Genomic DNA, 11,736 nt, shown 5'->3' on the forward strand with positions numbered 1-11,736 from the left:
GTGTTCCTCTTAAGCAAGGTCTCGAGTTCGAGCCTTGTGAATGGAGCAATTAATTAGTGTTGGGAGAGCTTCCCCGCCGTAACCCGACGGTCCGATGCGGCTCAACGGTATAATCATCTCCCAAAGGGCGAGGGATTTCCTAGGAAACCAAAAAAAAAGTGGCATGATGCCATGTTTACCAGGTAAGAATGGTCTAGTGGTGCTCACAATAGAGGGCACATTACCAGAACATAAAATCTCCGTTATGACAACTAACTAAAACGAGCTAATCAGTCCATGTGTTAGGCCACGACACTTGTCAGCCATATCAAGGTTGCTTAATGGTGATTAATCATATTTAATGCGAGATTACTTGCAGCAGGTACAAGAACCTCAATCAAAAGATTCGCTTCCATAAATCTGCAACTTAGAAACTTATGGCAGCTTCTTCTAGAAGGAAAAGTTAAAACAGATGGTTCAGTGCTTCCACAGATGACAAACCTGAGTCAAGTGCGTAAACAAAGGGAGGCATATTTCAAACTTCATGTCAGAATACGTAACTTCCATTGTTAAAACGACCATGAATGAATTCGGGTTCCTCTAATGGGGTTCCTGACTACATTTCTCCCGCAATCAAAGACCCTCAAAAAACCGCATATGATCTTCGAATGTCTCTGCATGCCTGATCTTTGACACTGATCCATCTTCTTCAACCTGGAAACATTGTAAAAGCTCAGAGTAAGAAGTAGAGACTCCAAAAACAAGTTTTCCGAAAGAGCATGTATGTTAGTATTAGTCTGTATACAAGTCGCAATTAGAATTCCCTACCCAGTACTCGCCAGGGCGCATCTTAAGATTGTATGTCGAGGCCATGCTCATGCAGTAAGCACCTGCATCATGAACAACCAGACCAGCTCCCTGCCATGGTAAACTCTAGTTCAGAAATCAAGCACCAAAATGTACAGCAAAGTTCCAAAACAGAATAGCAAGAAAATTACAGTTATTTTTTGATTTCCAATGACAGCAGAAACTGAAAACCTATAATATAATATTCCTTTTCGAAAGAAAACAATTTACCTTTGCAGGAGTTGGAAGTTCTCTCTCCTTCCCTAAAAAATCAGCAGACTCGCACACAGGGCCAACCACATCAAATGTAGATATCTCAGCTTCATGTGGTGCAGGAGAAATTAATTCAATATGCTGCAGGCAGAAGTCAAAGGTCAATTGTGATCCAAACTAAAACCAAAAGAGGTATTAATCGAACCGAGAGACCCTTTAACTATATTATGGGTCTGTCTAAAAGACACTGTTGAGTTTTAGTCTAGTTTAGTTTATACGAAAGACTATAAAATCACTCTGGAGCTTCCCTATGCATAAGCCCCAGAGATGCTTTAAATAGAGATAACGCCACCAAAACCCAGTTTCTGTAGAGTATTACAAGCTACAAAGGATGCAAAGTGCCAAAGGGGGAAGGAAAGGATGTGAGGTTAAATGCTCACTGCCACTATAACTCTATAAGTGTTTATATAATAACTCGATGTTTCTTATCAATGGAAAATGTAAAAACAAAAGACAAATCCTACAAGGGATATACCAATTTCGCAATAATACCTACATTCATGATAAAAAAAATCTGATATTAGTTTACTGGACAAAGTGGAAAAGATCCATGAAACAACTAAATGAAAATTATAGAATGCAGATAATACCCTCCATGATTCTACACATGCCTTACTTTTATTTTCATCGATACATGCCCATTTATTTCTATTCAACATTAGTTGACTAATCTTGGAACTTACTTGATAGGCATCATAGAGACTGGGACGAATGAGTTCAGCCATGCTTCCATCGATCACAATAAAGTTTTTGGTGCCATTTGTTTTCACCCCTGTTACTCGGTTGACCAAACAGCAAGAATTTGCAATAAGTGATCTTCCAGGTTCAATGATGAGATTTAGATCTCGTGATAGGACCACCTCCCGAACCTAAACCATCAACAGAAATGCTAATAAACTCCAGTGAAATTTCGTATGACTCAAAATTTGCTATTTTTTTTATTAGAGACCCGAAAGGTAGCAAGACCACCTTACTTAATCAACGAGGATATATAGAAGAAATTTTAAGACTTGGCAAATTGGCACCAGAGGACAAGTCTCGGATCAAAAATTAAAATTATAGATGACAGAGAAGTATTTATTCTTCATTTCTTTTTTATGCAGGCACTGCCATACATAGGGCGCCAACATTCCATAATCAAGGTTGCACGGTGCACCTAGTGTAGGGAAAGTCATTTCCTTTGGAAGCAAAATGGCAGAAGTGTGTTTTTTTTGGTTTGCCGGGGTGGGGGGGGGGGGGACACAGAAAAAGGAAAAATTCCATACTTTAAGAAGAAAACAAGATTCAAAAGATTATACTCACAGTATTAATGAGATCTCTGGGTGTTGGAAGAACAGCACCCGTGTGGTAGTAATCAATCCCAAGACCGCCACCAATGTTTAAGTAATTAACATCAAAACCTTGATCTCGGATTTTGTCAATATACTCAACCATAAGAACAGCAGCATCTCGAAATATATCCACCTGATGACAAAAAATAAAATAAAAAACTAGTTGGAGGTTTGGACAAATTAAACATGCAGAAAAAATTGCAACTTCTGTCGTAATCATATTTTTTGAGGTGTATAATTGGCATATGCTTTTGGTTATGAAGTACCTAGCTTATTCAATCATTACCTCAAACAAGTACGGATTTGTAAACCTAATAGTAGCAGACACTTGTTCTAAAGTTATAAGAGTATATGAACAAAGTCATCATCGTACCTTTGTAATGGTGGATCCAAGATGGCAATGGGCCCCAACAAGTTTTAGCTCATCAGGATGTTTCTTCACCTCATCTAAAAACCATTGCAGCTTCTCATTTCTTATACCAAATTTGGAGTTTTTGTTTCCAGTGGAAACATAGGGATGAACCTAAGAAAATAACACATAATTCAAATGTATTAATGGTTTAAGATCGATGTCACAACCAAACACATTATCACAGAAAACATCAAAACTAACAGCTAAGAAAAAGTGAAGTCGGAGAAACTGGTGGGTTAGGATTAAGGGTACAAATATTTGTCCAGCAAGCATGTCCTAGAGAATACAAAAAAAAAAACTAACTATTGGCAACTGTGATTACAGAGGAAGCCATCCTATTAGATGAGCTTCAACTCAAGGGCATCGTAACAGACACCAATATGTTTCAGGCACATAATATATTTCTAAGTCCAAAACTTGCTCAAGAACTCAATAAGCATTCAATATTTTAACTTCTTTAGGGTTATGACAATGGGAAATCTACATGGTAACTTAAGCTATACCTGAGGGTCTACATCTGGGTTAATTCGAAGTAGGACATTGACCCTCTTGCCAGCAATTCTTGCAGCTGTAATAATATTTTCCAAGTCGAACTCACTATCAACATTGATAAAAACACCTTCTTGGGCAGCCAAAACAAGGTCATCCAACAGCTTTCCATTGCCATTGAAAATGCACCTGCTCACATTATTATCCAAGCATCAATTTAAATTCAGAGTTAAACTAAGAACACTATCATCCAGAGCAGAGCTAAACATGATCACAAAGCAAGTTTAAAAGAAAAAACAACTGACAAGGTAAACAGATACCAAGAAATTACAATTGGGCGAGTATGGTTTTACCTAGTTGGGTCAAACCCAGCTCGGAGAGCCAACCTGAGCTCGTTCCCACTAACGAGCACAGCACCACAGCCTAAGCCCCTCAAATGCTCCAAGATCTTGAAGTTATTGTTGGCTTTGATGGCGTACCCAATTACAGACCTTAAACCCTCCAAGGCTTCCTTATAGGCCTCAACATTTCTGGTGATCTGAGGCTTGCTGTAAAGGTAGAAAGGGCGCCTCTCCACAGAATCCATTACATCCTGGACCTTGAGGCCCTCGCAGTAGAGAAACCCATCAGAGGATTTGGAGAAGCAATGCTTAAACGGCGCCGCCTGAGGAGGGTCTTGTGTTAGGGATTTGGAAGTGTTCTGGGAGAGGACGGCTTTGAGAACGAAGGGCTTAAAGGAATGTTTGAAGGGTACAACGAGGTTTTGGGAAAATGGCTTCCGGGTGAGAGAGTGGTTCACGGGTCTGGAGAAGGAGGATGGAGGGTTGAAGGTCAGCTGTGCGGCCGCCATATTCAGCTCTACTCCGACGCAGAGGACTCAGAGGTCTGCAATGTTTGTCAACCAAAGCAGAACTTCAAAATCGCAGGATTGGAGATGAGAAGGGAGCTTTTCAGTACTGATGAAGGTTTTTTATTAGTTTTGGCATTCAGGGTTTTAGGAATTCAAAGGATTCCAAATAAACTTACTTTAAAACATCAAATACTGGAGGAGTCTAGCTGAGTTGGTAGGGCTTGCTCTTAACCTTGTGGTCGTGGGCTCGAGCCCCACGGTGGGCGTTAAATTTTAACTTTTTTTTGTTTGTTTTAGCTTTTGAATTGTTTGGCGAGGACGATGCAAAAGTTCTCTTTCATACTAATAATAAAGAAAAACAGCACCGTAAAACCACCAACCATTTTCGAGCTGCTCGCAAGTTCTCTGCCAGTCATAGTCAAAAGAACTTGGAGCACGTTTACTAAACCGTAATGAGATTGAGAATGAATGGGAGAGAGAATGAATGCGAGAAATGAGAAATGGGAGAGGATGAGTCATTCCATATTCTTCATTTACTTGTTATTTGGAATCAGAATCAATTCAGGGAATGATTCATGTTTATGTGTTTACTAACATCAAGAAATGCAAACTAAAATAAATTAAATTACCAAACTACCCTTATATATATCAGGAAATAATTAAAATTAAACAATCAACCGACTAATAAGGAAATAGATTTATGTTCAACATACTAATGACATACCAATATAAATGAGTTCAATAAAACATGTTTTTGTCAATAATAATAAGTCTTAAGATAATAATAATCCAATATATCTAAGCAAAATAGGCACTAGTCCAGCAAAAATAAATAAAAGAGGGTAGAAGCCAGTAAGCAATCCAACATTAGAGGTTTCAGGTATTGGTTACTCATCTTCATGGTGGACGATATTGGAGAAGGTTAAGCACATATAGTCATTTCCTATCATCACTCATGGAAAAGAACACTCGGAGAAGATCATGTTTTTGTGTCAAGATGTTAGTGATATGAAAAGCTTGTGCTGGAGCTAAAAAGTCTATTTTGCTTAACTCACCATCAAGTTTAGATTGCATCTCAATTAAGTCCTTCTCTGTAGATAAAACACTGACCAATCCATCAAGTTTTGGTGCCATTTCAGCCACTGTTTTTGCCATTAGACCAAAGTTCCTGCTTATTTCATCCACAGCTTTTCTTTTACGGCGACTTTTATTAGAAGCATCACTTTGGGAAGACATTTGTTATGATACACTTGGGCTTTGAGGACTAGGCTGAGTAAAAGAACCATTCCCATCTTCAAGCCCGTCTTGTTGTGGTTCCATATCAGCATTTATGTTCACATTGTCAAAGAAATTCTCATCCTCTAATTTGAATGCATCGACATTGGTATTCTCACCTCTAATTTCCTCTTCATCATCATCTGCATTTCCCGCATTTTTTCCATTTGCACGATCTTTCTCATAGATTTCTCCAAGATTATAATAATGCCGAAATGACTTCCCAAACAGTCCAACTACATCCTTATTCCTTTTCTACAATGACATATGAAAGTACTTTCTTTAACAAAGAAACATAAAACTTTATCAATAATCTAAATGAACATGTACTGACCCTAAAGGGTTTCAATAAAAGATTATTAATTAGCTCCTTTCCTCTTTTTAACCATGAAGGGTTAATTCCACAAAGGGTGAGTTAGTTCGGACATGGTTCCACAACCGAAAGAGTAGAAAACATTCATTATTTCTAGTAACTACTGCTATCATTCCTTCAAGTAACAATGAGCATAGCCTTAGCTACCATGTACTGACCTTATCTAGCCTAGCAACAACTGCATATTAACTAGATCACTAATTAACTCAAATAACATTCATTCAAGCACCTAATTAATAATATCACTATGTAACATAATATAACAAAATTACCAAAGGTCACAACTTATTTAAAGACTATAATACCTATGTAAAAATTTTGATTAGATCAATAATAGTAAGTTGATCAAAAATCTCCATTTACCCCCACCCACTCGTTAAATACACTTTGCTCACACACTAGCATCATATTTTGTTCGTTCCAGCTGAACCCACTTTGGTTTAGCATCTCATATAAAAGCAGCATATTTTGCCTTCAGTGTCTTAAATGCGAGACTCAATATGAGGGCTTGCTAATATTCCATGACCCGGAAGCTTTGTTTCCATCATTCCTTGTAAATGTTTGAGGTAGCCATTCTTAAAACCATTATCAGTTTTCCATCTTTTGTCATGGTGTAACTCCAAAAATGACTCCACCAACTTGTCATCTTCTTCATCTGTCCAATAATGCTTGTTTTGGCCTCTTCTTCAGGAAGTTGCCGTAGAACTCATCCTATTGTACAAACATCTTAAGATTTAATTTAACTCCAGAAACACAAAAATATGATCAAATGATATTGATAAAAAATGGGAAGGTAAATACTATTAAGGATAGAGACATAGAGAAGATGATATTGATTAGATCAATGAACTTATCCATTTATATTGATCAATCCCAATTTAAAAGAAGATGGTACTTACCAGTAACCATTATCAATCATCAAATTTGTAACAGCCTTAGTAAAAAAAGTTAAAGTATGCACCATATCGTATCAAAACAGTATAAGTAATTAATTGAATCCAAATTAGTTAAAAGTTTGTATTGTAATCTATGTGGGAATAATGAACTATCAAGGAAGTTTGTATTGTAATCTATGTTCTCTTTGGCTTGATCAATGACATTTTTATTCAGTTGGTTATGCTCTTCAATTGACTCCAAATTAGTTCAAGTTTCTTCATTATCTATGAATCATGGGTTAAAATTCATTAACAGAAACAAAGTCTGCAGATCTGAAACTGTATATTCTGATTTTTACACTAGTTACCATTTTTACCAAACCTCGTACATTTTCATTGGTTATCTCAATTCGGTGTCATCATGAAAGTTAGAGTAGACATCCTAAAGAACATTGGAGAGCTGGAATCTCTTAAAAACGATATTTCTAGAATTAGTTATGATTTTTTCAAAATTACATGACTGAAACAAAGTTACATTTTTATTCAGTTGGTTATGCTCTTCAATTGACTCCAAATTAGTTAAAGTATCTTCATTATTTTTCCAGCCTTTTATCTATGAATCATGGGTTAAAATTCATTACAGAAACAAATTCTGCAAATCTGAAACTGTATATTCTGATTTTTACACCAGTTACCATTTTTACCAAAAATCGTACATTTTAAATTGGTTATCTCAACTCGGTGTCTTCATGAAAGTTAGAGTAGACATCCTAAAGAACATTTGAGAACTGGAATCGCTTCAAAACGATTTGTCTAGAATTAGTTATGATGTTTTCAAAGTTACATGACAGAAGCATAATTTTCTGAGAAAAAAAAATAGCATGTTACTTTGGTTTTCTTTACTGGTTTTCTTTTCAATCATGTGGATGCATTAGTATTTCAAAACTAGAGATTCCCATGTTTTAAATGAGACCAATCTCTCCCTTGTTGTAATTCACTCAGATCAAGGGAAATATGATTTAGTTGTATGATTTATTCATTAGTACCACAATCACACCTTCAACTCAATAGAAGTTAAAAAAAAGGGTTGGGGTGTGATAGAGGGGCTGAACAATAACACTATAATAGCAGCACAAGAGTAGAAGTGGAAAAGGGTATAAGTCAGATACAAAGAAGTTGAATAAAAGAGAAAATTATGCAGCACAAAAGTAGAAGTGGAAAGGGGTACAAGTCAGATACAAAGAAGCTGAATAAAAAAGAGAAAATTGCATAATTTTCTCCAATTAGTTATAACGAAAATAATACAAAGAAGAAACTGGAATCCATTGCATATAATTTAAAGTACAGATTTATGTTCATACAAAAATATATTCTGATAAGTCATAACATTCAACAAACATCATAAGGGAATGACAAGTGATTTCCTTAATAATACCACAAGAACATATCAAAGAGGACAAATTATCTAAATTCTCTACTTCCTCCCCATCTCTCAAACATCTCAGTGGCAAGGTTATCCCTCCATGCACTCCACTCATCTGATGTCTCAACCGTAGTAATGTAGTCATTGACCTCTACATTTTCATTCACATGTTGACTGTCATATAAATGCTCAATTGGGTCTATTGACATTTCTCTCTTAATGAAGTTGTGGAGCATACAACACACCGAAATAATTCGACGTTGTGTTATAATGTCATAAAAAGATGTACTCCTGAAAATTTCCCAACGCATTTTCAGCAGTCCAAAACATCTTTCAATGACATTTCTAGCACTTGAGTGTTTCATATTAAAGAACTTTTGCTGATGTAGGTCGGTGTCCATCTCTTCACTCATTAAGATAATATCTTTGTCCTCTAAATGGTGCAAGTAAACATTTTCCATTAGTGTAGCCACCATCAACTAAATAGTAATTACCTACAGTTTATAAACACAAAAAATATTATATTCTAATGTGCTTAAAAATTCTGGTTTTTTAATAAACTAATTGAGGTTCAAAATATTACCATGTGGAACTTTTAATCCATCTCTAAGGACTCGGCCATCATGTGCCGAACATTCCCAACCCGGCAAAACATAAATGAATTGCAGTTCAGGAGAGAAAACTCCCAACACATTTGTTGCAACTTCATTTTTCCTTATCATATACCTCGGTTTGTCTTTCTTGGGTATACGCACTCTTATATGTGTTCCATCTAATGCTCCTAAGCAGTTCTACATAACAAAAAGCTATTAATAATCTTATAAAAGAAAATATGAATGTTATAATTAATATATAGAAACACAAAACCAAAATGTACCTTAAACCACTTCCACTTATAATCCGTAGAGTCCTCAGGTATTGGTTCCGGTGTTTTCCAAAAGTCTTTTTGACATCAAATTATTGCTTTTAGACACTCATGGAAATATTTCCAGAGTTAAATCCTAATTCTACATCAAATAGAAATTCTAATCTGATATTCATTCACCCAGAATTTGTCGGAGTCATTGTCGGCGTCGATGAGCTCGGCGGAACGTAAATCATTATACATCGATAAGTTCAAAAACGGACGACACAGGCGTATAGATGATAATGAGTGAATGAATGTTGTTACCTCATGCAGACCCAAACGTCGCCGGAAATTGCAGAAAATACTCAAAGGTACTCATCGCCGGCCCGAATCGTCGTCTACATCTCGCGCATGTGCAATCCAATGACTGGGTTTGATAATTAAGGGGGCTATGGCGGCAGGAAGGCTAGCTTCAGAGAAGAAATTCGGAATAGAGTTTGGATCTACTACTGAATCAGAGCAGTCTCATTAAAAAGGTGCTGGGAAGTTGGTTGGGAGAGTCTGAGTGCTTGGGAGATGATCTCGCTGGGTTGAGACTTGAGACAAGAACTGGAAGGGAGATGATGAGATAATTAAGGGCGATTTGAAAGAACCAACCCTCTTTCGGAAAAATCTATCCTACGCGGCTGTATGGTATACGCCTTATCATCCAACCGCACAAACACACCACCACCACTGCGTGCAGAAAATGACAGCCATTACCGGCCATTGAGCACCTGTTGTATGGTGTACAACGATGTACACCAGACGAACCCCCTCTTTCATATAAAAGTTATATGATATATCTTTGCTGAGTCATGCATTCTCCCAATGTTGATAAAAAAAAAGGTAAAGGATTCACATCAAGGCACCCTGCGTATTTCAAGCATAATAAGAAAATACACATGCAACCTACATGTTGACAACAACAAACACAGCACATCGGAATCTATAATTTCTTGATCTTTGTAATTGTACATGAGAGGGAGCACAGCCCTCTTTCCCGAGAAAAACTATGTGCCCTTCAATAAGCATTCAACACCTGGATTTCCACTAAATACAAATTAATATAAAATTAATTTTATTATCTATACTAAGCACATAAAACTTATCGAAAAAAAAAACACATAAATTTTATTTTTTTTAAACGGACGTAAAATATATCATAAATTATGTTAAAATATATTTTAATTTTTAATAAACAAAAGACAAAATAGGTTAATAATCCCCTAACATTTCTCTTTGTAATTTCTCACTCTCATTTTTTCCTCCAACAACCCACGTTTTTCTCCAAATAAGAAATTAAAAAAAATATTAATTACACAGGTTGTGTGTTTTTTTGCTAGTTAGTTTTTAACTTTGTATGGTTTTCAAATTTGCAATAAAAGAAAACTAACAAAAACAAACCACTTCATTCATTCTCCAAGTCATTCTTCTAACCATGAAACCACCTACATTTATCTTGTGTGTCACTTCACTTTTGTCAATAGTAAATACTATCATTTTAACACACACTCACGCGTGTCGATTTATTTTAACGTGTAATTTTTTTATTGAAAATTTGTATCCTAAAATGGAGGAACATTTTCACAAAACGGTTTGAGTCTAGCCACCGACGTCCTCAATTGTAGGCATTACATTCATATCTTTAATTTCTATTGTGTACTTTTACCAACTTATCTTTAAAACATGAAATTTATTTAGACTTAATTAGATATAAATGAAGGGTAATTTTGTAATTACATGAAAGGTAGTTGTATAAAGCAAATTGTCTTATCAATTTGGTTTCACCGGTTTGTGATCATTCTTGGGTGTGGCAGTGGCTCCAGCCAATTGATTGGGGATCTTAGATGCACTGCAATCTTAGGGAGACAAGCTGCTAGTGGTGGTTGTAATGTTGGGGACTGGTTCTTTCGTGGCCTGCGGAATACTACAAAATAATTTTGATTAGCAAAATGATTTGTCGCTTAGTGAGTCATAAAGTTTGTGGAAGTAAAAACTCAGAATAGTACATGAATTGTCGTGAAATGTTTTTTTTTTTTGAAAATGGTGAAATGTATAGAAGCGGTGAAATGTATGTATTGGTACTTACAAATTTTCGTTACCCAAAATGGTACCTCTATAAGTCTTTGATTAAATTGATGACATGACATGTGTTTTTTACTATTTTGACCAAATAAGTAATGTATAAAATAATAATTTTAAAATTAATTTTATTATTCAATGCTAAACAAATATCTATTAAAAATTGTGTTATGTTTTGTGAAACAAGAGTTGATTTTCATCTTAAATTTGTAAATTTCATAAAAAAATAAAAAAATTTATAAATAATATATGTATGATTTATCAAGTCCACCAAATTTGTAATCAATTTGGTGAATTTGTGAGAATTTTGGAGGAAAAATAAAAACAATTAGGGAGAGGAAAAATAAGAACTTTATGTACTGGTCATATTGTCCTTCTTGTTAGGGAATGCAGAAGAATGAACTGTATAATGGAAATAGAAATAACTCACAACAACAAGCTGTCATGACCCCGAAATTTCAAGTATAAAATTCGAAAATCGAAGCCATGAAAACTCAAAAACAATCTCAATAAATCAAAATCGTCTGATCGTTACAACGTATCATTACTGAGTGTATAGTACCACTCAGTCAAATGGATTATTATAAAACCAATTTAAAATTTAAACATTATTTCAAATGTAAATGTAAAACACTCACA

The 11,736-nt window shown here is 35.6% G+C and overlaps 1 protein-coding gene across 1 annotated transcript; it reads right to left on the reverse strand.

The window, feature by feature from the left end:
- Positions 1-307: 307 nt before the first annotated feature.
- Positions 308-4,328, reverse strand: LOC126782795 (diaminopimelate decarboxylase 1, chloroplastic-like). Its single transcript, XM_050508111.1, has 8 exons — positions 3,684-4,328; positions 3,345-3,519; positions 2,803-2,952; positions 2,401-2,562; positions 1,782-1,967; positions 1,057-1,179; positions 808-897; positions 308-693 (listed from the first exon to the last, which is right to left on the reverse strand). The coding sequence occupies exons 1-8, from the start codon at positions 4,178-4,180 to the stop codon at positions 613-615; spliced, it is 1,464 nt and encodes a 487-aa protein (XP_050364068.1). The 5' UTR covers positions 4,181-4,328; the 3' UTR covers positions 308-612.
- Between the last annotated feature and the right edge of the window lie 7,408 nt (positions 4,329-11,736).

Source organism: Argentina anserina, chromosome 2, assembly GCF_933775445.1.
Source record: "Argentina anserina chromosome 2, drPotAnse1.1, whole genome shotgun sequence".
NCBI classification, from domain to species: domain Eukaryota; kingdom Viridiplantae; phylum Streptophyta; class Magnoliopsida; order Rosales; family Rosaceae; genus Argentina; species Argentina anserina.